This window comes from Opisthocomus hoazin, chromosome 18, assembly GCF_030867145.1.
Source record: "Opisthocomus hoazin isolate bOpiHoa1 chromosome 18, bOpiHoa1.hap1, whole genome shotgun sequence".
Lineage (NCBI taxonomy): Eukaryota > Metazoa > Chordata > Aves > Opisthocomiformes > Opisthocomidae > Opisthocomus > Opisthocomus hoazin.
The window spans coordinates 199168-221972 of record NC_134431.1 but is presented as its reverse complement, the minus strand read 5'-3'; the positions used below and the strand labels follow the sequence as shown (position 1 = coordinate 221972).

Genomic DNA, 22805 nt, shown 5'->3' with positions numbered 1-22805 from the left:
GGCCAGCCCGAGGCCGTCCTGCTGCCGGGAGCCTGCCTGGGAAAACAGGCTGGCCCGTGCTGCCGGCGTCCGCGCCGCAGACTGACCCTGGACACTGTCTGCAAATTCACACTGGCGTTGAAGCAAGGTCTCTCAGCCGTAGCAGAGACTCTCTGTTTTCAGAGTTCCACTGGCTCTGTTTTATGTAACTCTGGAAGGGCGCTGCGTTTGTGTAGCGTAAACCAGAATGCAATGTTTGCTGGAGTCAGGGGGACAGATGTTGTTGCAGTTTGGAGAAGTCTTGCGCTAAGTGAAGTCGGGGCGTTTGCACACCTTTGGCTAGGAGCGGGTAGGCTGCAGCAGGACCAAGGTGTCAGCCCTCACGTGACCAGGAGGAGAAGCTGTCCTCTGGCCCCAGCCTCGCAGGGTGGCTGCAGCTGGTCCCCCGGGCAGAGGGGAACCTCCTCCTGTTCCACTTGCCGTGGTCGGGTGGGAGCGTTGCTGTCTCTGCAGTCAGCCCTGCACGTGCACTTGCCACTTTTAGTCCCTGCTTGGAAGCTGGCGGCCTTGGTTTGGATCAGTAATAAGTTGCTTCAGCTGCTTGTGTCCTGAAAACTGCAAGTGCAAGTACCAAGTACAAGTGCAAACACTGGTGGCAGGGAAACTGAGATGACTTAGAGTTCATCAGAAGTAATTTCTTCCATCTGTGCATTTGCTTTATTGCAAGTCTTGCTCTCAACCCGGAGAGCTAATGCAGTTCCTTCCCCTGGATCAGCACGCGGGCTCCTGTCAAAGGTGTGGGGGGAAATGCCACTTCTCCAGTCTCCTAGGGGCTCCCTCTTACCAGCGTGGCATGGGGCATCCTGCTGGTGTTCGTAACGAAAAACAAGACGGATCATGGACCCCTCTGAGAAACCTGCAGAGCCATATTGCAGGGCTGAGACTCTCAGAAGTACGTGCCCAGTGTCAGGCCCTTCATTTGCTTCTGGGTCTCCAGAGCGCCATGCAGCCAGCAGTCCCCCCCGTGAGGAGACAAAGCTTTCACTGTGTCGGTGGAGGGAGGACAAGATATGTGCTGTTCTCTGCTGTGACGTTCCTCTCGTTCCTCTCTCCAGCCCCAGTGCACCCTCCCTGATGTCCTGCTCTGGATGCTCAGCAACAACAGGCGTGTGGCCTATGCAAGGGTTCCTGCACAGAACATCCTCTACTCGGTAGTAGAAGAGGAGAGAGGCAAGGACTGTGCTAAGATCCAGACTGTCTTTATGAAGGTAGGGTTTATACCAAAACTGTGTGCTCTTGCTTGCTGCATGCTGCTTCTCCCCCCTTGCTGCCAGCCCTCCTTCCTGAAATCCTGGAGTGCACGAGAAAACACAGCTCTCGCTCTGCCACTGCCCCGTGCCTCTGCCAACGTGGTGTGCTGTCTCCCGTGCTCTTGGGTCATCCCCTGGATCTGAAGGGGGCATGGCTGAGATGGGAAGCCTGCCAAACCTCCTGTGCTTTCAGGTCCCTGGCGTACACACTGGGGAGATCTTTGCCAAACTGGAAGTCTACATGTGGCTTGGGGTAACCAAATATGCGAAGAACTGTTTGGTGGAGCTGCCTGAGGAGTTCAGGTACCTCTCTGAGAGTGGCCAGGAGATAGCCCAGCTCTCGGCGTACAGTCCTCCCAGCCGGCTCCGCAGGGATGGTGAGTGCAGATGCCACTTTCCGTGGCTTAACCGCCAGCAGGAGAGCAGCGAGGTCCTGCCTCGGGATTGGTGTCCGAGGAGTAGGGCCTGATCTACCATCTCCATGTGATCTCCAAGACAGGACTGGGCCAGGCAGGTCCGGTTTGCTCTCACGAGGACTTGTTTGCACACTCACAGCTGGAGCAGCAGGCAGGAGGAGTGCTGCATAGACACCGAACGTGCTGGCAGACTGGCAGTGGGCACGCGGTCACTGCACACTTCACGTGTCGTGTCCTTCCCAGAGCCGTCTGCCGAGCACGCTGAGCTCGCCTGGCTTGGCCAAACCTTTCAAGATGTGCTGGCCCTCTGACAACCACTCAGGGAGTGCCCCAGGAGTTGTACCCATTCCTTGCAGGATGTGCCCACTCCTACCTGGCTGGCCCTCTTCTTCATGCATTTTTTGGCCTCAGACAGGGCTGGATTGGGGAACTGGGGCCTCTCTTCTCCTTTTTCTTACCAGATTTCAGCTATTTCCAGCTCCGAGCCCATCTGTATCAGGCTCGAGGGATCCTTCCTGCAGATGACAATGGCCTTTCAGATCCGTTTGTGAGAGTGGTCTTTTCGACTCATTGCCAGAGCACCAGGGTGAGACCACTTGAACTCTTGCCTTTGCCTTCTTGGGGACTCGGGGAAAGAAAAATCATCGTGTCCTCACTGATATGTTGAAGGCCAGTGCTGTGGCAGTCCTCCTGGAAATTCTGTAACTCCAGGCACGAGGTGTTTGTCTGCTCTGGGTGGTGTGAGTATGTTCAGGGAACGTCTCATTGAGCATGGTCTCAAAGGTTGATTGGCATGTGTTAGTTGGCCCCAAGCGCTGATTTTCTGCTTTTGCCATCTCCCCGCCTGCCAGGTGCCAGCTGTGTGCAGCTGCATGGGAAAGGGGATCAGCCCGTGCTTCCTCGCTCTCTTTACAACGCGCGTGTGGGTTGCTCCCGCTGGCTGTGGTCCACTCAGGCCTCCTGTCTCTGTCTGTAGATGCTGGAGGAGACACTGAGCCCCATGTGGAATGAGTTACTGCTGTTCGACCAGCTCATTATTGATGGGAAAAAAGAGGAGCTGAAAACAGAGACCCCCATCGTTATAATCAACCTTTTCAGCCACAATAAATTTGTGAGTATGGCCGTGCTGCCCTGCTGCTGTCGTTTCCAGGACAGGGAGGGCAGAGGAGCCCTGGGTGGGTGCTGCGAGCCGGCAATTAGGAGCCACATCTCTTTGGTTTCCATGACTCAGCTTGATCCTGATCCACGGGTGGTGGTGAGTCCTGGGGGCTGTGGCTGGGGTTGAGACTCTCTGCAGACTTCTGCCGTGAGCTGGGGCGGAGCTGCTGGCTGCGGCGTGCAGATGGCTCGGGGGTGAGCTGATCCAGGGCCTGGCGAGCGCTCGGTGGCTTCAGGATCTCTCCTCTCGGAGAAGCACTGCGCCTCTCCCAGCTGCCTGCCCCTTCCCTCGGCAGGCTCCTGTTGCAGAGGGCTCGTAGCCAGCAAGGTGCCTCCTAGGGCTGTTCCTTCATCCCTTCCTCAGCCCTCCCTCTGCTCTCTTCATTAGTGCTTTGAAGTCACACTCCTCGCCTCTTCATTGCTGTAAGGGTAATGGCGTAGCTTGCACCGTGTTGTCCTGTGTAGCTCAGCAGCTTTTCTGGGTCCGTTTCTTGGGTCCCAGTACAAGACGGACACTGACATATGCGAGTGAGTCCAGAGGAGGCCATTGAGGTGGCTGGGGTTGGAGCACAGGACAGAGTGAGGAGGGAGGGAACGTTCAGCCTGGAGAAGGTGAGGCAAGGGCCGTGCCTTATCACAGCCTGGTGGGAGAGGGTGGAAAAGGTGGAGTCAGACTTCTCTTGGAGGTACCCAGGGGCAGGATGACAGGCAACGAACACAAGTTGGAACAAGAGAAAAATCCAACTTGATATAAGGAAGATGTTTTCACCCAAAGAGAGTTCAAATGCTGGGCCTGGAGCTCAGAGAGCCTGTGGCATATCCGTCCTTGGAGACACTCAGACCCTGGCTCGAGGAGGCTCTGAGCAACCTGGCCTAGCTTTGATGTCCTCTGGGGCATGCTCCCAGGCCCTTTGCCCAGTTCTGCGTGGAGGTGGACTGGGAGTTAAGAGGAGCTGCTGCAGGTGCATCTCATCTGCTCCTAGCTCTGGATGGAGCAGGGGATATCAAAGCAGAGGATGGTAAGGGTGGAAGAGCGGTCTTGTGCTGTCCCTGATCAGCTGGAGTTAGTGGTGGTCTTTCCTCTGGGGTGGTGAGATAACAGTGGGATGCTTTGACCCATTCCCCACCTTCCCACAGGGCTCCCACGAGTTCCTCGGCCAGGCCTTTGCTGTCCCACAGGTGAAGCTGGTTGATGAGCCGTACACCAGACCTGCCCTGCAGTTCTTCGACTTCTACAAAGGCACCAAAGCAGCAGGAGAGCTCATTGCCACTTTTGAGCTGATTGAGTTGGATTACAGTGGCTATCTGGAGGTAGCTGGCTTGTAGGAAGCTGCACGTGGTTGCCAGGTCTCTGGGGAGAGCTGTGTGGGTGAGGAGCTGGTTGCATGGGGCCGACCAGAGGGTTCCCTGTTGAAAACCACATCTGGCTTTCAGCTGAGGGGAGGCTGCAGGGGCAGAGCCTGTGAGCACAGGTCAGGAGGGGAGGGAGAGGGGCATGGCACGGAGTAGAAATGGCTCTCATTGCCTGGTGTGCCCTGGCTCTGCCTGTTCAGCCATCGGTGCCCGAGGACGTGGAGCCCAAGGAGCCCCACTACCTGGGAGACCCCCGTGCCGGACGGTTCATCATCCCTGAGGGCATCCGCCCGGCGCTGAAGGAGTTTCGCATAGAGGTGCGCTGCCTTCCGCCGGGCCGTGTCCCGCGGGGCTGCCGCGGGTGGGCAGCACGGCTGGGCTGTGCAGAGGGCAGGGCTGGGGAGGGAGCCGGGCTGGGAGCTCAGATGTGCCTCTGGGGCCGGAGCAGATGCCAAAAATGGAGGTGCTCGACGTGAGGGAGAAGCCGTCTCAGCAGTTTGACAGCCAGGGGTGTTGGGTGGCTGGGTTGGGAGGGTGGCCTCACGGCTCTCTCGGGGTCTGTGTCCTGGAGGGGGGTGGCGGGTCCGGGCAGGGTGCAGGCTGCGTGGCCGTGCCATGCCTGCCATGTCTCGAGCAGCCCCGCGGCTTCATGTTGTGCTTCAGATCCTGTTCTGGGGCCTGCGGGACCTGAAGCGGGTGAACTTGTTCGAGGTGGATCAGCCCCAGGTGATCATTGAATGTGCTGGTAAGAAGGTGGAGTCAGAGGTGATTGTGGCCTACAAAGAGAACCCCAGCTTCACCGAGCTGGTCAAATACGTGGATGTGGTGAGTAGTAAGGGGGGGTCCTGCCATGCCAGGGTGCACCGTGGCCATCATGTGCCCATGGACTGTCTGTCTGCCTGGGGCAAGGGCAAGGTGACAGCAGGGGAGCTGTGCCCGGGGCTTTGCTCTCCTGTGGCCATGTGGTTCAGCTGCAGATCAGAACCTTTGTGAAATTGCCCGCCAAGAGCAGTCGCAGCCATCACCTGTTGCTGCCAGGCTTTGGTTGCTGGGCAGAGCTGCCAGTTGCCGTCAGACCTCCCTGCGTGTGGTGCGGCTGCTGTGGGTACCTCCCTTGCTCCTGCGAACCCTGTGCCTGGGTCTTTTGCAGGAACTCCCGGAGCAGGTCTACCTGCACCCTCCCCTCAGCATCTTCGTGGTGGAAAAGAGGGCGTTTGGGCACACTGTGCTGGTGGGTACCCACGTCGTGTCCGACGTGATGAAGTTCTCTCCCAGAGAGCTGGAGGAGGAACCAGAAGACATGCCCAAAGGTGAGCATTTGGTGAGGTCATTGTGGAGGCAGGTTCCACCAGTGGCGGAGATCCCTGGCCCTTCCGCTCCCTCCTTAGCCAGGCAGCAAAGTCCTCTCCAAGACCCGTAAGATGCTCAGCAAAAGCACAGCGTGGAGCAGGCTAGGGCTGGAGGCAGGGTGTGATTCCAGTCTGTAGCACTCTGCTCCAGCCTGGTCTTTGGGAAGCGGCAGCAGCCAAGCGATGGAGTGCTGTGTAAGGGCTGGCATCCCTCTCTGGGGATCGCAAAGGGCAGTTCACAGACTGTTTTCTCCGAGGTTAGCTTGACATTCGCCTCCCCATCACACCGGCAGGACTGTTCACCTGTGGATGTGGCGTGTCCCTGGGGTGTCTTTCCCAGGCACTGTTTGCCTTACATCATTGGTAGGAACTGGAGGAGGGAGAATGGCTTGTGAAGACATCTTAGTCCAGCAGGACATTTAACTGGGGCTAGATACCAGGCAATAACTTACCTCTGTGGGAAGTCTGTGTCTGGAATCAGAGATGTTTAGCCTGGGAAGGACTCTTGTATTCACCTGTTTCAACCGTCTGCTTGGGTGGGCTGGAGAGCTGTCCCCAGTGCGACCTCCATCAAGCTTTAGGGAGCTGGTCCACTAGGACAAAGTGCTGAAAGGTTTACGCTTCTCTCACATCGTTGGGTCGAGGTCTGTTCGTTGGGTGATGGATTCACTAAATAGCTCTGTGACAGCAACAGCCAGCGCTCCTGATCTGGAAGTGTGTAAATAAGTGCGGCACAAGGGGTGAGAAGCAAAGGATTGATCGGTCTGTAGTAATTTGTGAGTGGGGAAGGAAGATCTCATAAATCTGAATTCCTGGGAGTCAGCAACAAGCATGTTGATGATGGTGGCCAGTCTCAGCACTGTGCTTGGACTTCCAATAATCTTTTTGCAGGGTCTGCTGTCAAAAGCTTTAAAAGCAGTCACACTATAGTGGGGTAACAGGGAGGGTTTTCCCAACAACTGGCCAAAAAGTAGGAAGCAGTGGGCAGAAATAAATGCCAGGAAACATGAGGCTCTTTCTCTTTCTCTCAGCTCAGAAAGTCTCATCCCAGCGTCTTCCCTCTCAGACTGTGGCAGACATTGGCCCGGCAGCTGGTGACCCAGGTCCCAGCACTCACCCCCTGAGTCTTGTGAAGGTGAGTGGTGTGTTGGGCCCAGCAAACGCTGAAGTTTAGGACTGAAGGTTACAAACAAAAAAGAGAGTTCAGAGTTAGGTTTCAACCACCAGTTTTTACTCTGGACCCAAATGCTCCTCTCCCCTGCCTGTTCATCAGGGCTGTGGCGTGTCTGGGCTCTGGCACGGGGAGGAGGGCTGTGATGCCTTCTGCCTTGACATCTGCTGCTGTTGTAGCAAAGCATGATGCTGGGGCTCCAGGTAGCTTTGCACCTCCTGTGCTCTGCCTGGAAGCTGAGCCTCTGCCAAGGGCTCCCAGGGCACTAGGGTGGTGTGCATGGGTGTCCTGGGCGGTCGTTTCCTCCCTCAGAACCGTTTTCTCTGCTATTTTAAGTCTCCTTTGAAGAAAATTCCTATCAATAAGCTTGTCAAGAAGAAGGATGAATATGAAGAGGAAAAACCAGAGCTGGAAGAACTGGATTGGTGGTCCAAGTACTACGAGTCCCTGAAGGAGCTCTATAACCAGGTAATCTTTTGTGACAGCTGCCAGCAGAGGGGAAGAGTGGCTGCACTGGCTTGAGGAGGACGTTTTCAGCAGCACTGGGTGTCACAGGAGCCCTCCTGGCATGGATCTGCAGGAAGATGTGGGCTTTTGTCTGTCAAGAGCACTTAAGGTAGCCAGGTATCAAGCAGGCAGCAGGTGGACTGATTTCAGCAGGTGAGGGATGTTGAAACATCCTTGAGGCTGGGTGCCCAAGTGGTGTTGAGGATGTGACTGGGCTTTTGCTGAGGCACTCCTGAAAATGTGACGTTGCTGACTTTAGCTGCAGTGCAGGGGCTTTCATGCTGCTTACTCTCTCCTGGCTGTCTTCCCAGGATGTGCTGTGGGAGCAGGTCTGCCCCAGATCTCCTTCCTTGCCCTGTGTCCCGTAAATCCCAATCAAAAAAGCCATCAGTAAGATCTGGGGAGAAGAAAAGGTAGTTAAGGCACTCATTGGGTACCCTCCTGCAATGATGTTAATGCTAAACGATCTCAGCCGAGGTGTTGCTGACTGCTGACTGGCAAGCTTTGACAGTGTCCCATGCTTGGATGGATCCCTTTGCTGTCAGGCATGTGGGGTAACTGTTTACGTGTATTTTAGACACGCAGTGACGAGGAAGACACTGAGAATGATGACCTGAATGATGCAGGTGAGTCCTCTAGCAATACCCAGCTCTTCTGTGTGGAGAGCCAGGACTTAGCCTGTCCCAGAGGGTGCTGGGCTTGTGGGAATTGGGTCTGAGCAGACGGCGGCTTTGCAATGTTCAGCAAAAGCAACACAAAAGGGAGCAGAGAGGCTGGAAACATTGGCAGGGGCTAACAAATGCTATTTCAAGTTGAAAACACCAAACTTGCCACAGAAGAGTTGGGAAAATTGTGTTGAAGCAGGAGCCTTCCTGAGTGAGCAAAAACCTGCAGAAGAATCGTCTGGATCATGGCATTGTCAGGGTGAGAGCAGGAAGCAAAGGTGAGATGGAGGGAGAGGATGGTGGAGAGGCAAAACTGCCCAGGAGGTGGGCATCGCTCCGTGCACGTGGGGTGCTCACCGGGGTACAGGATTCACTGCGTGGTAACAGTAATGATAATCAGATGATCTGAGAACCATGTTACAGCTGTAGGCTCAGGTTTGCGGAGGTGTAAGGGGTCACTAGGTAGTGAGGTAGCAGTGACCTGGGGAGGTGAGACAGTAAGTATAGAAATGATGTAAATCCTATTTAAGGAGAGGGCTGGAGGGCACCTGCAATGCCATTAGTGCCCGAGGGATCTGGGGTCTTTGGGAAATGGGGCAAGGACACACCCTCACTGTCCTTGGGTTGCTCGTGCCCCAGAGAAAGGTCTAGCTGTGCTCTCTCCATGCACGGCTGCCTGTGCAGGGGCTTGGACTAGACGATCCACAGAGGTCCCTTCCAACCCCTACCATGCTGTGATTCTGTGTGATTCTGTGGTGCTGTGCCCAAAGCGGTAGTGATGCTTCAGTTAGACATCCACCCAAACCACACGTCCATCAAGTAAGCGTCCATCCGAGGAAGGTTAGCTCTCACTTGTGCCTTCCCAGACAGCATCTGTAGGCTGGTCCAGCCATCTCCCTCTGTTTGGTCTTTGCCCACTTCCATCCTAAACAGTAGCCATGCAGGAAGTCTGTGCCAGTTTTTTTCCCCCCACCTGTCCAGCCATGCCTTGCTGGGAACCCTGGGATGTCGTAAGGACACCCGTTACGGACAGCCATAGCTCCAGTTACCCTGACACGGGTCAAAGCCCTGGCTGAAGGCGAAAGCTGTTGCTGGGGTCATTTCATGGACAGACACTTGAGATGATGGAGAGATCAGAGCATTTCCAAATCTCCTATTGCCGTTTCTAGATGGAGGGAATTTAAATGCATCCTCCATTGACATGGAAGCAGAAGATGAGGCAGTAACTGAAGCTGAACCTGCTCGACCCAAGAGGAAGCTCATTGCCACCCTTCAGGTGATTACTGGGGTGACAGATCTGGGCTCTTTCAACCCCGGCCGTTTGTCCATGTCCGCTCACCTCCCTGCAGTGGGGATTAGTCTCGGAGGCGAACCTGCAGTGTGTGCAGGGCCCCCATAGTTGCTGGGCTTTGAAACAGCTAGTGAGACCTCTGAGCCACGCTGGGACGTGTGTGCGCGACTGACGGTGGACCTGGGGGATAAGGGAGAACCAAAACACCCTGCCCTGAGTAATACAGGGAGAAAGCAGGACCAGGTGAAACGGCTGAAGCAGGGAAAGGATGATCTTTCTGTCTCTTGTCCCATTTAACAGAGCAGGAAAAGGCCCCAAATGAGTTTCTACTTATTTCAGATCTACAACTCTGAGCTGGAAAATGAGTTTGATAATTTTGAAGACTGGCTGTGTATTTTCCCCCTTCATCGTGGCAGGGCAAATGAGGATGAAGATGGAAACGAGGATGAACATTTTGTGGGGAAGTACAAGGTACTGTGTCATTTGAATGACATTTGTGCTGCATGTGGAAGAAAAGCCTTGGGACAACCTGTATTTTGGAGCATGCTGACACCAGCAAAGCCTTGGAGAGTGCGTGTAGGTGTGAGGCCACGGTGCAGCATGGCCAAGGCACCATTGGTGCCTGTTGAAGCAATGGCGTACTGTGGTCCTTTCTTAGTTGATAAATGCACCTGATTTAGATTTTTTTAGCTCTTGGAAGGAGAAAGCATGAAGCATAAAGGACTCTTATTCTGGTTGGGGCCTCTGCGTGTGTTCAGTGTGCAAATAAGAATTAGTGAGCTTCACTGGTTTTAAAATCAGTAAAACTTGTTTAAAAGAGGCATCATCTTCCCCTCCAGCAGCTCTTGAAGACTCTGAAATATCAACTACGGAAGTTGATTTAAGAAGGTCCCTACAAAACCCGTGGTGCCCCCTGCCTTTGGCAGTCCAAAGTGCCTGGAGATGTTCCGATCTTCTGGAACTGGCAGTGGTCTGACAGCCTGCAGCCTGGCTTGCAAACAGGGACTGCCTGGGCCATGTGGACATGACAGTGCCTTTGGGAAGGACTGTCCCTGTGGGCACAGGGTGCCTGTGGTCTGCATGGGGCAATAGCTCTGATCTTCCAGTTAGCAGGTGAAGCGGGTCTTGGTGGCTCCAATGTCATCTGCTACACTCTCTCTTGTACTTAGTTGTTACTTGCCATGTCTTTTCTGCAGGGCTCCTTCTATGTCTACCCAACTGAGGAAGCTGGCACGGAGCCCAGGGTCTCCCAGGGTGTTCCAAGGAACAGACCCATCAAGGTCCTTGTAAGAGTTTATGTGGTTAAGGTAAGTCTCTGCCGGTGGTGGCGGTAATGCTTGGAGGTCTGTCCCTCCCTGTGGACCTCCTGCCATTCTCTGCTCAGTAAATATGAGCAGTGGCACTTGTGAAAAGCTGGATGCTGCCTTGAAGGCTTTGCCAGCCCAGTGGAAGTCAGCTACACCTTGTCTGTGGGGAGTCTTCCATGCTTTGTAGCTTCAGGAGGTCCTAAAAATCCAGATGGGCATTTCTCAGCTCCTCTCATCTGCCTTTAGATGGTGAGCAAGTAGGTGGGCCAGCAGCTGGAGATATCAGTGGGGGTTTGTGTGGGAACAAGTGTCTGTTTCACTGCTGGGGCAGCTGCTGGAGGGACCTGACCCGTGGGCTTGGGTGGTCCCAGGCCTGTGTGGCGTTCCTGGTGCAGGTTGCTCTCTGCAGCTGATGTATGGCCGTACCTCTTGTGTATTCCAGGCTACGAACCTGTCTCCAGCAGACCCCAATGGCAAGGCAGACCCCTACGTGGTGGTGACTGTGGGGCGGGAGCAGAAGGACACAAAGGAGCGATACATCCCAAAGCAGCTCAATCCTGTGTTTGGAGAGTATGCGGGAAGTTTTCATCTAGCAGATTTAATAGGAATAGCGCAAATCCGGGGCTCAGGCTGTGGCTCAGCATGTGTGGTCTTCTGTTCCTTTCTGCTGGAGAATCTTGTGCTGTAGCACAGAGGTCCCAGGCACGTCTCTTGCTTCTAGCTGACAGAGGAGCCTTAAGTGTTTTAGGTTTGGAGGGAAACACTCCCAAGGGCTTGATTTACCAGACAAAATAGCAAGACAAGCAACAACAGAGCATTGGAGAGCTTTTTCCCTAGCTCCAGGACCTCTGTCCAAGGGCTTGCGTTCCTGGAAAAGCAACTCCTTTGTTTGAACACGCACACTGAAAACTGCACACCCTGAACCTGCTGAGAACCAAACTCTATCAGAGGTCTTTGAGTTGTCAATACAATTCTTAAATGTGTAGGATAATCAAAGCGGAGCACGTGGTTCATTTCCATCCTCTTTGCTAATTGTGCTCTCCCTGTCTACTTCTGTCCAGAGTTGTAGAGCTGACAGTGTCCTTTCCTATGGAATCAGAACTCACCGTGGCAATATTCGACCATGACTTGGTTGGATCTGATGATCTGATTGGGGAGACCAAGATTGACTTGGAGAATCGATTCTACAGCAAGCACAGGGCCAACTGTGGAGTGGCTTCTCAGTATGACGTGTAGGTACCAGTGCGACGTGTTGGGGCCATGAGACGCATGCTTCTCACCTCTTGTTGGAGTGGGTAGCTGAGCACCTTCAGTTTTGCAAGATGGAGCCTGCACCCACAGTATCCTTTGAGCAGGTGCCCCACAGATTCACTGCAGGTTACACGGATAACTCTGTCTCCTTTAGACTCCCACCAGCTTCTGTGATAGCTCGAATTCCTACTGCGGACTAACGTGTTTTGCGTGTAGCAAAAAGTCCTTTAATGCTTTCATATTTGTGTTCTGTGAGAAAAGCGCTCACTTGACATTGGGAAGGCAAGGTGTTTCATAGCCTAGGAAAAAAACCTGTCGTGTCTAAGCTGAAAATGTTCTCGATGTTCTCCCTTCCATGCAGAAAAGGCTACAACATTTGGCGAGACGCTTTCAAGCCCACGCAGATCTTGGATAGTTTGTGCAAGAAAAACTCTCTCCCTGCAGCAGAGTACAGACGGGAGGAGGTCAAAGTGGACAATAAAATATTCAAGGTCCCTCCAGAGGCTTTCCCTGAAGGTATGGAGGGCTTGGAGAACAATGACTGCTCCCTTAAGCCGCTGCCTGTGCTTAGCAGTGCGCGTGCTGGTGAGATGTCTGGGAACCCACCAGCCCCTCTTCCCTGAGGCGTCCAGGCTGGCTGCCCCTGCGTGGCCCAGCTTTCTGCGTCACCGCGGCAAGCACCCTCGGTGCTCAGTGGCCTGGTTACAGTGGATGACAGAGTTGCATTAGGAGAAGATGTGATCCGGGCCGTTAGGTCCCAGAGCAGCTTCCCAGGCGGTGGTTGGAGCAAAGTAACCCTGCTTGCATGGCAGTGATGGGTACAGGGGTTTGGCAGCTTGTGCGGCCGGAGAAGGTGTAGCTTATTCTGATCGCTGACATTGGCACAAAGCTGCACCTCCGTCTGCTTGTGACTGCCATCAGCAAGACACTGGCGTCCTTTTTAATGTGTTGGTTTTTTTTGGGGGGGGCGGGGGGAGATGTGCTTTTTCAGTCTTATTTCCTGTTTTCAGCTGTCTTTGTCCTTCAGGGATGCTCTCTGCTTTGGGCGCCTTGGGTGACTCCCCACTGCCCCTCACTGCTGTTGGTTCCCTCCTCACGAGCAGCTTCTGCTTCTCCTTTGCTATTTTTCTTTCCTCCTTGTTGGAGTTACAAACCCTGAGCCGGGGCTGCAGATGTCCAAGCAACTTTTTGTGCCCTCCACCAGCAGCGATGGAGAACTTCCCTGAGCACAGGCCTGTCCATGCTGTGCACATTCCCTCCGGTGGCCAACACCCGTGCAGCCATGTCCAGCCTGGAGATGGAGTGGCTGTGGCCCGCTGGTGGATGGCTGGGTCCTGCAAGGCAATGCTGTACAGCCTGTAGGAAGGGTGCTCCCTCTGCCCGACCTGCCCGGAGCAGGGTGCCTACGCGTACGGCCACCTTTACCTCCTGCTTGGTTCTGATGTTCCTCAGCTTTCCTTTGGCCTCTTTGGGTTATGTCATGACAGGGAAAGAAATGCTGCTCAGGAGCAGGCAAGGAGCCTCCAGAAGCCCTTTTCCCCTTTTCTCAGGTCACTGGGGAGGTGGGGAGGTGCTTTCCTGGTGTTCCCCTGAGAGCCAACTCTGGTTCGGTTGTGACTCCAGTTGGTGCCCTGTGAACCTCTGCTGTGCTCAGGCACTTCTTGAGATGGTTTTGGGCTCAGACTGATCTCCGAAGGGCAGATGCTTTCTGTAAACCCAGAGTTGGGTGGGCCATTGTGTCCTCACCTGGTGGTTCCTGCTTGTCTCCCCACCAGCAGGATTTGGTCTTGAACTGCTATTTGGCTTCACTGTGCCAAATGAATCAATTAATCGCACAGACTGTTAATTAATGGAGAGCACAGCTGCGTATCACTGCCACGGGGAAGTGGTGCTTTCCTGGACCCCTTCTAGGGCAAAACCTCTCATCCATGGATCTGTTGGCACTACCACAGAGACATGAGGACTGAAACTGTCCCAGAGGGTCACATCCTGCTTGGTGTCCCCTGGATCCTTTTCCCAGGGCCATAGTAAATTCTTTTTTGCCCTTTTCCTCTTGTTTCTCTTAGATTGTTTGTCTTCCTGCCTACAGGTGTCCTCATCACTGGAACATACTGAACTCATTCCCTTCATCCTCGCCCTCCTGCTTGTCCCCATTTTGGTGTTTCTGGGGAGGTGCTTGTTTGCCCAGTCCATCATCTTCCCTTACTTGTGCCCGTGACTAATGTCTTGATGTAGCTCTTGCCAGCCAGGTGCCTTCAGCTTCTACCTGGCTGTGTCCTGCTGCAGGGGCCTCTGTGAGGAACAAGAGAGGAGTGACAGATGAGAACTGCTCAGTGGATGATGAACATAAGGCTTTGTACGTCCTGCAGCACTGGGAAGAGATGCCAAGATACGGGTACAAGCTGGTACCAGAGCATGTGGAGATCCGGTCCCTGTACAACCCGGAGAACCCTGGGCTTGTGCAGGTGAGATGTGTTTCCTTGCCTAACCTAGGCACTGCTCTGGGGAAGGACCGTCGGGACAGCTGGTTCCCAGCCCCGTGGCTGGTCCCCTGTTGTCCTTTTGCCTGCTCATCATGGCATGAATCCCATGCATTGCCCCTTGCTAGGTGGGAAACTGGAGCTGTGTCTGTGGATGGCTGGCCCTGCTATGAAGTGAGGACTGTTGGCCCCAGGTGTCCTTTGCTCAGATCCACCCTCTGACCTCTCATGGTGCTTCTGAACACCCTTTTCTCAAGGGACCTTTGTCCACTGATGTTGTGGTCACAATGCTGGTGGCATTCCTGTCTCCTCAGGCCATGTAGAACTGCTCTGATGAGGATACTCTGTGGGTGGGAGGGGACCTGCACTGCCTTCTGAGCCCTGCCACCATGCACCACGGTGGGTGATAGTGTCCTGGCCTATCCCTGCCTCTTCCTCTGCTTTGTCCCCTGTCACCGCTGCTTCGCTCCCCTGCAAGAGCCCCATTCTGCCCCCTTGGCTTCTCGTTGGGGGCACGACAGAACTGCTGGCTGGAGGAGACACATCGCTTCGCGGTTTTATGCAGTGCAGTGATCTGAACTCGGCCATTTCAATGTCCTGCACTGAACATCTGCTGCTCCCTCAGGTACCGGAGGTCTGTGGCAGAGCAGAGCTCTGCAGTCAGTCTGTCTTTGGGCAGCACTGGAAGTGCATGTGGGGAGGGGAGGGTCAGACCCACCGCTCTTTAGTTTCCCTGGTTATGCTGCAGCTCTGCATCAGCGCGTGCTTCTGGTTAAGACAGAGCGACACATTTGCCTCTGAAACCTCAGGTGTTTCTGTTGGACTCAGTCCAGCTGACGTGGTTTTTCTTGGGAGCAGGGTGGGGAAGGAAATAAGCAATTTTTGGTAGTTCTAATTTTTTCCCTGACTGAAATCCAGTCATGTGTCACTCTGAAGTGCTGGGGATGGAGAGAGCCAAGCAGTGGCTTTCTGGTGAGAGCTTTCCTTGCGGGACCAAGCCCTTGCTCCTTGAAGAGCTGGAGTGTGGTCTGTCTTTTGAAGTCTCTCTGCTGTCTTTTCTCCTCAGGGCTCCTTGCACATGTGGATTGACATGTTTCCAAACGACGTCCCTGCACCGCCGCCTGTCAATATCAAGCCACGACTGCCTGTCAGGTAGCACCCATGGGAGCGGGGCTGGGGCTGGTGAGCCTGTGTGGAGGGTCACGGTCCTTCGCCGTGCCTGGTGGGATGTGCCACGGAGTCCTGCACAGGCTGAGGGTCTGTGCTAGCCTGGCATGCAGCCCTCTCTGCTTCAGCGCTGGCCTTGGGACGGTCTCCTGGGACATAAGCACTTCAGCTGCACAAGTGTTTGTGAAGGGCAGGGTTCATCTCTCTAAGGCTGGACACGAAGGTCATAGGAACCCAGGTCGGAGCTACTCGTCTAGCTCTGTCTTGGCTAGTGGACAGATGTCCTCTGGGTGCCTGGAGAAGGGAAGTTGAAGGAGATCCACTTTTTTCTATGCTCTAATGAGTCTATGGAGATGGATAGTCCAGATTCTTCCCAGAGGTGCACGTGAAAGGACAAGAGATGATGGACACAAACTGCAGGAAGGGAAGCTCCAACTGGATAAAGTAAAACATTTTCCCAGTGAGAGTGCAGCTACCTTGGGGTAGGGACGGAGTGACCCAGAAAGCTGCTGGGATATCCAGCCTTGGAGATATTCAAAACTCATGCAAACAAGGCCCTGAGCAATCTGATCTACTATGAAGTTAGAGGCTGGAGCAGGGACTGCAGAGGTCCCTTCCTGCCTAAGCCTTCCTGTGCTTCTGCAGCCCAATGGTGCTGGGTGGGTTTCCCACACACCAGGGATTTGCTTTGCAGAAGCTGCCTGTTTTGACTGTGGGTGTTTGTCTTGTGGGGCTGTAGCCCCCCAGAAACAGCTTTGTGTGTAGGAGCGAGACTGCTGGGTTGTGCTTGGCCAGAGGAACCCTAGCAGGGGACCACAGTGCGACGAGGGTTCCAGTCCTGCTGCTCTGCTGATGTGGGCTCCACCTGTCCTCCCAGGCACTGGGGGCGAGAGCGTGTGTCTCTCTCACCCCTGTGTCCTTCCCACAGCTACGAGCTGCGTGTGATTGTCTGGAACACGGAGGACGTGATCCTTGATGATGTCAACCCAGTAACGGGAGAGCCTTCCAGCGACATCTACGTGAAAAGGTCTGGTGGGAGCTGGAGAGAGGCCAGAGCCTTGCTGTCCTGCTCCCTGCCCTGCCCCACACCCTCACTGCCTCCTCCGAACCTCTGCTCCTCGCTGCCTCAGCACAAGGTGCCCCACTCCGGTCCCCTGCCTGGACTGCTGTATCCCCAGAGATGTTGATCAGGTGGTGGTGCGGTTTGGGTCTCTGACTCTCTTCCTTTCCTGCTACCCCATGGGATGGGGTTCAGCCCCTCCATCCTTCTGCTCTGCCTTTGGGGCTGGCTGACAGTGGGTAGGAGATAACTGAGTTTCTCCTGCAGCTGGATAAAGGGTCTTGACCATGACAAGCAGGAGACGGATGTTCACTTTAACTCCTTGACCGGAGAGGGCAATTTCAACTGGAGGCTCATCTTCCGCTTCAACTATCTCCCGACCGAGAAGGAGATCACCTACAAGAAGAAGGACTCTGTCTTCTCTGTGGAGGAATCAGAGTTTCGGGAACCGGCTGTCCTAGTCCTCCAGGTCTGGGATTACGACAGGATTTCAGCTAATGACTTTCTAGGTATGATGTGACCTGCTGGAAGTCGGATGACCTGTCCCTCGCCTTGCTGGAGTATTACAGGGTTTCCCCTGGGGCCCAGCTCTCCGAAAAGTGACACCAGAGGCATCAGATCAGGCTCTTCCGCTCAGCAGTCACCTGGGCTGGTTTTTCACATGTGAGCTGTAGGCAGAACCTGGAGATATGCACCTCCCCTACACAGACATGTTGAGCTTGCGTGCTTGTCCCAGGTCCTTGGTGTTCTTTTTTCAGGGCCTGTCACACCACAGAACTTCCAGGGTCTGCTTCCTCACAACCTTTCTGATAAATTTGCTCATTTTGCCTGCTCCTACTCAGGTCTGCAGGTCCCAAAGACTTGGCCAGAGAGCAGCTTTCCCAGGAGCTTATGTTGTGGGCGCAGGGACTGGCAACCTTTGTGAGACCATTTGGATGTGATCTGCGGCATCCCATCCCTGGGGGCTCAGAGCTTCCCGGCTGCTCTGGTGCTTCCCAGCAACCAGACCTATGGTCTCTTGCTTCTACTGCCATCCCCAAGTTTGTAGCACCCCGTTCAGTTGTCCCTCCCTTCTTCAAACTTTGACCTCCCCATTAAAGAGCAGCCGCTTTGCCCTGCTGCCTCTTGGGCAGGATAAACCTCTCTTTATTCATCAGCCTTCCATGGTGGATTTAAAGGGCTTTACCTCCATGAGGCACTGCTGTGGTGACTGGTTCAGCCATGCTACTCAGGCACTGAAGAAAGTGTTAGACAGCAATCCCAGCCATTGCTGGCATGTACAATCTCAGGAACTTCTAGGCAGGAAGGGGCTTCTGCAGTCTGTACTGCAACCTCCTGCTCCAAGCAGGCCTTGTCTGCGTGAGTTTTGAGTATTTCCAAGGTTGGAGCTCCCAGCACCCTTCTGGGCTCCTTTTCCTGGCTGCACCATTCTCATAATTCTCAAATTTTTTTATTTGCAGCAGCTTGTGTCCATTGCCTTGCATACTTTCATGGTCCACTTCTATGAGGAGCCTAGCTCCATCTGCTCCATAGCTTCCTTTAGGCCATGGGAGATGCAGTAGGATCTCTCCCTTGACCTCTCTTCTCTGGTGCACCGGTACTCCTCTCTTCAACAATGTGCTGGTGGCAATATTGGTCCCGGCTGCAGGACAGCTGAACACGCGTGGGTCTCTCAACCCGTCCTGCTATGGCACATACTCTAGCCTTGACCATCTCAGCTGCTGGACTCTCTCTAGTTAGTTGACACCTTTCTTGTTTTGGGGGCCCAAAACTGGACACAGTATCCAGATGCAGTCTCACCAGAGCTGAGCAGAGGAGGCCACCCACATCCTTTGGTTGCTGGGTGTGCTTTTGCCAATACAGACCAGTACGTGCTAGGACTGATTTGTTGCAAGGGCTCAGTGCCAAAGTGGGCCAGAAGCTCCTTCCAAGGAGGACAGATGCGCAAGGCCAAGCAGGGAAATGAACTGAGGCTGTTTCAGATGTAAAACAGACTTCAAACCTTTAAAGAGTTTTCCAGATTTTATAATTTTTCATTGACATTTGCAGGAATGAGAGGGGAAGAGGAGCTTAAACACATGAGGAGAGCAGGGTGAGACACAGTAAAGGAGTGAAAATAACCCGCTGTACCACACGCAGACCAAACTGGCCACATCAGAGACGAGACAAGACCTGTGGCTTCTGCTTCTTAGTCTCTGACTCTAGGGCTGGTGCTGTCTTATGCTGAGCTTCAGGTTCTCCACCTGCAAACATGCAGGACTCTGCTAGATCATTGCAGCAGCTGGGACCTACTCGTGGTGCTGGGAGCGTAGCTGAGACAGAAAGCCAAACGGTGCGTGAGGCTGACCTCAGGGTTTCACCATGAGCTCTCCCCTTCCCTGTGCCTCCAGGCTCCATCGAGCTGAAGCTGCATGACATGGTGCGGGCGGCCAAGAGCTCAGAGCATTGCACCATCAAGATGGCGAAGGAGAATGCAACGCCTCGCTTCTCCATCTTCCGAAGCAAGCGCATGAGGGGCTGGTGGCCTTTCATCAAACTCAAAGACCAAGAAGACGAGGAGAGAGAGAAGAGGGAGGACAAACAGAAGAAGAAGAAAAAGAAATGGAGCAGCTCAGTCAAACCAGAGGACGTGGAGTTCACAGACCCCAGCGGGAACACGTACCTCCTGACGGTAAGGCAGGGTGCAGGCACGGGTGAGCAGAGAGCCAGTGTTTTGCCTCTGCCTACCCGCAGCAGCCTGTCCCACACGGACGTAACCTACAGAGGCAGCAACGGCCCAGCTGCTCGGGACTTTGTGCAGGGTCCTGAAGACTTGTCCCATCTGCTGCAAATCTGGCACTTCGTCTGCCCAGAAGTGTCAGCTGCGGTGGCTTTGCAGGGGGTGTCCAGCTTCATGTCTTCCTCTGGGTCTTGCGCAGAGCAGTGCTCAGCGAGGGGAGCACAGCAAAAGGCGTGTGGCTCCCCATCAACCCGACAGGACAGCAGCAAAAGCTTGTCCTAGGGTCTCTGCCTACCCGCGACGGGCGGGCGCCAGCTGTCCCAGGGCAGACGTGCTGCCGGGGGCCCTGCTAGTGCACCACTGCTTGTCCCCAAGAGCGAGTTTTGCGCAGTGCCAGTGTGGGAGGCTGCAGACAAATCAAGACAGCTGGGGCGTGCGTTACGATACAGTGCCTTGTCTGCCAAACGGTTAGCTTCTGCCCAGGCCACGGTTTCCACTGGCTGCGAAGCGAGAGGCTCTGTAGCTAACGCCTGGAGAGAAAAGGCGATTGCTCTGAGCATCTCTGAGCGGAACCGGGAGAAAAATATCGGTCCTGGCCGGGCGGGTGGTCAGCAGGCTGGTCTGCGGAGCAACGCGTGTGGCTGTGGCTCAGATCTGTTCCCTCTCCAGGGTAAGGTGGAAGCAGAGTTCCAGCTGCTGACTGTGGAGGAAGCTGAGAAAAGTCCTGCTGGTTTGGGCCGAAAAGAGCCTGAACCCCTGGAAAAGCCGAAGTGAGTATCTGTGTTGTCACCTTTCACAGAGATGGGCAGTGCCGTGTTTTCAGCAGCTGCGGGAGCATTTCCTTGTCAGGAAGCCAAGCGCGATCCATGAGGCCGTAGGTGGTGGGGTCTGCAGGACTGGGGCTGCGGGGCTTCCCAGGGCTCTGGTGGGTCCCACAGGACTTGTGGCCACGGCATCCGGGCCAGGGCTGATCTCAGGGAGGTACTAGAGGGAGCTATGCCATGACATTACTTGTACAGAAAGGGCAGCTCTGGTTTAGCCATGTGAAGGTGCCCGTTAGCCACAGGGGAGCAGAGCAGCTCTGTGGGGGCGGTCCTGGGGTGGTCCTGGGGCTCGGGTCCTGTTGTCTCCAGCGCTTTCACGGGCGCTGTAGTTATTGCAGTCCCTGGGGTGATCCTCTCTGGAAGCAGCAGGAAGAGCTGGCGACCCGTGAGAGTGGCAGGGCTCCAAAGCAGAGCGGCCAGCGTGCTGCTCTGTGGCTTGAGCCTGTGCTTATCTGTTCTTCCCTTCCTGCTCCAGCCGGCCAAAAACTTCTTTCAACTGGTTTGTGAATCCCATGAAGACCTTTGTGTTCTTTATCTGGAAGCGGTACAAGAAATACATCATCGTGCTGTTCATTGTCGCTGTTCTGACAATCTTCCTGGTTCTTTTGATCTACACCATGCCTGGCTACATCAGCGAGAAGATCATCAATGGATAAATGCTCTCCAGCGCAGGACTGCTCAAAGACAGGGGTGATGATTGCGGGAATTGAGACTGGACCGGAATGTTTAAGGAAATACCGCGGGTGCGGAGGCAATCTTCAGAGGGAGAGACCTGCGGAAGTGGCCTGTCTCTGGGGAGTCCTGTTTCATGCTAGGTACCCGTGAGAGGCTAAGAAACCAACATACTAAATAAGGAAAACTTGAAGGACAGTTACAACTTTGGGGAAAAAAGTTGCTCTTTGTGGGACTGGAGTGGGAGGGTGGGAAAACAAGGTCTGCTGGGGCTGTCCACACAGACATGGCAGCTGAAACCAGCTCTTGCCATTGAAAGCGATTCTGGTAGAGGTGGGGACATACAGAGCCATCCATGCTCCAGCTTGACAACCCCTGGCACTTCCCAGGCCTTTGCCTGTTCAAAACACATTGTATGGGGGGAAGGCAGGCCTGGTGCAGGGTCCCGGTGAAGGCAGGAGCTGGAAAACCTTTGAATGGGGCTCCACAGGGAGAAAGATGGCAGAGCCAAGGTAGCCATGACCTTCCTGCCGTGCCAAGAGCACAGGAACAGCTCTTGGAGTTGGCTCTGGACGTGGTAGCACTCCCCAGGATGCAGAGTTCCTGGTTCTCACTCATTACAAGCTGCTTCACAGCTTTTCCTGTGTGTGCTGCGCTGGATTCAGGCTTGCTTCAAACGTCATTTTGGCTCTCCATTTCCACAGGAATAAAAGCTCCTTGGCTGCTCCCTCCCATGCTGCTTGTGCCTGCAGCCGCTCTCGGGAGCTGGGGGCCAGCCTGCTGCAAGCAGTCTTTGCTGGTGCCCCTTCGCCCTCCCTCCGGGTAGCCCCGCGCTGGGGCGTCAGCGAGGATCTGCGTTGTGGTGTTGGGCTGGTGTACACCAAATGGGACTGGTTCTCAGTGTGGTCTCTGGTGCCCCCGAGTTCCTGGCTTCTGCGCAGACAAGCCCTGAGGTGCTCTGATCTCGAGGGGAGGTGCTTCACCCTGAGCTTGGACAGGACAGGGTCCTTCGGAGGGGTCTCGTCCTGATGCAGGAGGGGATGTTCAGAGGGACCGCTGCATTTCCAAAGAAATTAACTGGCGACGGGGTTTTATAGAGAAGGCGGCTGCCTGGCCGTCTTCTGAACGGGCAGGAGCGGGGAAATCCTGGCTGGGCAGAGCCAGGCAGGCAGGGGAGGAGCGGATGAGGACTCGGGCTGGACGTGACGCCCGGTGCGAGTGTGGGGCAGAGCTGGTGCTCCCCAGGGCTGCTGGCGCGGCCCAGAATGGCAGCGGGGGGCCCTGTCCCCGCAGGGGACCCTCAGGGTGCAGCGGGGGCGAGACAGACTGCGAGGGCTCGGGTCCCGCAGCCCTGCGCGGGGCTGGAGGGGGGCCCTGGGCACTGGTGCTGCCCCCAGAGCTGCCTCACCCCCAGAGGGATGCGAGGGCTGTCACCGGGACGCGGCCTCTGCGAGCGGTGCCCGGCGCACCCCAGCACACCCAGTGCACCCCAGCAGTGACCAGTGCACCCCAGCACACCCAGTGCACCCCAGCAGTGACAGTGTGCCCCAGTATACCTGGTGTGCCCCAGTATACCTGGTACACCCCAGCAGCGACCACCACATCCCAGCAAACCCAGTGCACCCCAGCAGTGACTGCCACACCCCAGCAGTGACCAGTGCACCCCAGCAGTGACCGGTCCATGCCAGCAAGCCCAGTGCACCCCAGCACACTCAGTGCACCCCAGCAGCGACCACCACATCCCAGCACACCCCAGCAGTGACCGCCACACCCCAGCAGTGACCAGTGCACCCCAGCACACCCGGTGCACCCCAGCAGTGGCCCGTCCATGCCAGCAAGCCCAGTGCTCCCCAGCATGCCCAGCGCACGTCCGTCGGCAGCTCCTTGGCTCTCGCAGCCGTGCTCAGCTGCGTTTTCCACCTCGCCACCAGGCTCGGGCTCCCTGTGACTCGGCGCGTGTCTGCCTCAAGCTTCCTCAAAATATTTCAGGGTGCACTCACAGAGCCGCAGGCGTGCTGCTGGGTGCGCGGGTGTGTGTCAGTGGGCGCACCCCGAGGGGGTCTGTGCCTCTTCAGGGGGTGGGTGTGCAGGGAGAGGGGCTGCCTCCTGCCTCGCTGCTGCAGCAG

At 55.3% G+C, this 22805-nt stretch overlaps 1 protein-coding gene across 4 annotated transcripts in view; it reads left to right on the top strand.

Annotated features, from left to right (window-relative positions):
• LOC104328266 (fer-1-like protein 4) overlaps positions 1–21406 on the top strand; it is a 41089-nt gene extending 19683 nt beyond the window's left edge. For 2 of the 4 annotated variants that reach the window (XM_075438918.1, XM_075438917.1), the window contains 24 exons: positions 1095–1247; positions 1483–1666; positions 2167–2291; positions 2682–2816; positions 4001–4174; positions 4417–4533; positions 4880–5041; positions 5367–5526; positions 6597–6700; positions 7073–7204; positions 7821–7869; positions 9078–9184; positions 9539–9670; positions 10396–10506; positions 10949–11076; positions 11568–11738; positions 12119–12273; positions 14044–14222; positions 15304–15389; positions 16333–16431; positions 16732–16973; positions 18855–19135; positions 19853–19953; positions 20483–21406. In XM_075438918.1, the coding sequence (XP_075295033.1) occupies positions 1095–1247; positions 1483–1666; positions 2167–2291; positions 2682–2816; positions 4001–4174; positions 4417–4533; positions 4880–5041; positions 5367–5526; positions 6597–6700; positions 7073–7204; positions 7821–7869; positions 9078–9184; positions 9539–9670; positions 10396–10506; positions 10949–11076; positions 11568–11738; positions 12119–12273; positions 14044–14222; positions 15304–15389; positions 16333–16431; positions 16732–16973; positions 18855–19135; positions 19853–19953; positions 20483–20663 (3468 nt within the window). In that variant the 3' untranslated portion in view covers positions 20664–21406. Of the gene's footprint in view, positions 1–1094; positions 1248–1482; positions 1667–2166; positions 2292–2681; positions 2817–4000; positions 4175–4416; positions 4534–4879; positions 5042–5366; positions 5527–6596; positions 6701–7072; positions 7205–7820; positions 7870–9077; positions 9185–9538; positions 9671–10395; positions 10507–10948; positions 11077–11567; positions 11739–12118; positions 12274–14043; positions 14223–14551; positions 14635–15303; positions 15390–16332; positions 16432–16731; positions 16974–18854; positions 19136–19852; positions 19954–20482 lie in introns of those variants that run through there. The other 2 variants (XM_075438919.1, XM_075438920.1) reach the window with 2 other exon arrangements.
• The last annotated feature ends 1399 nt before the right edge of the window (positions 21407–22805 follow it).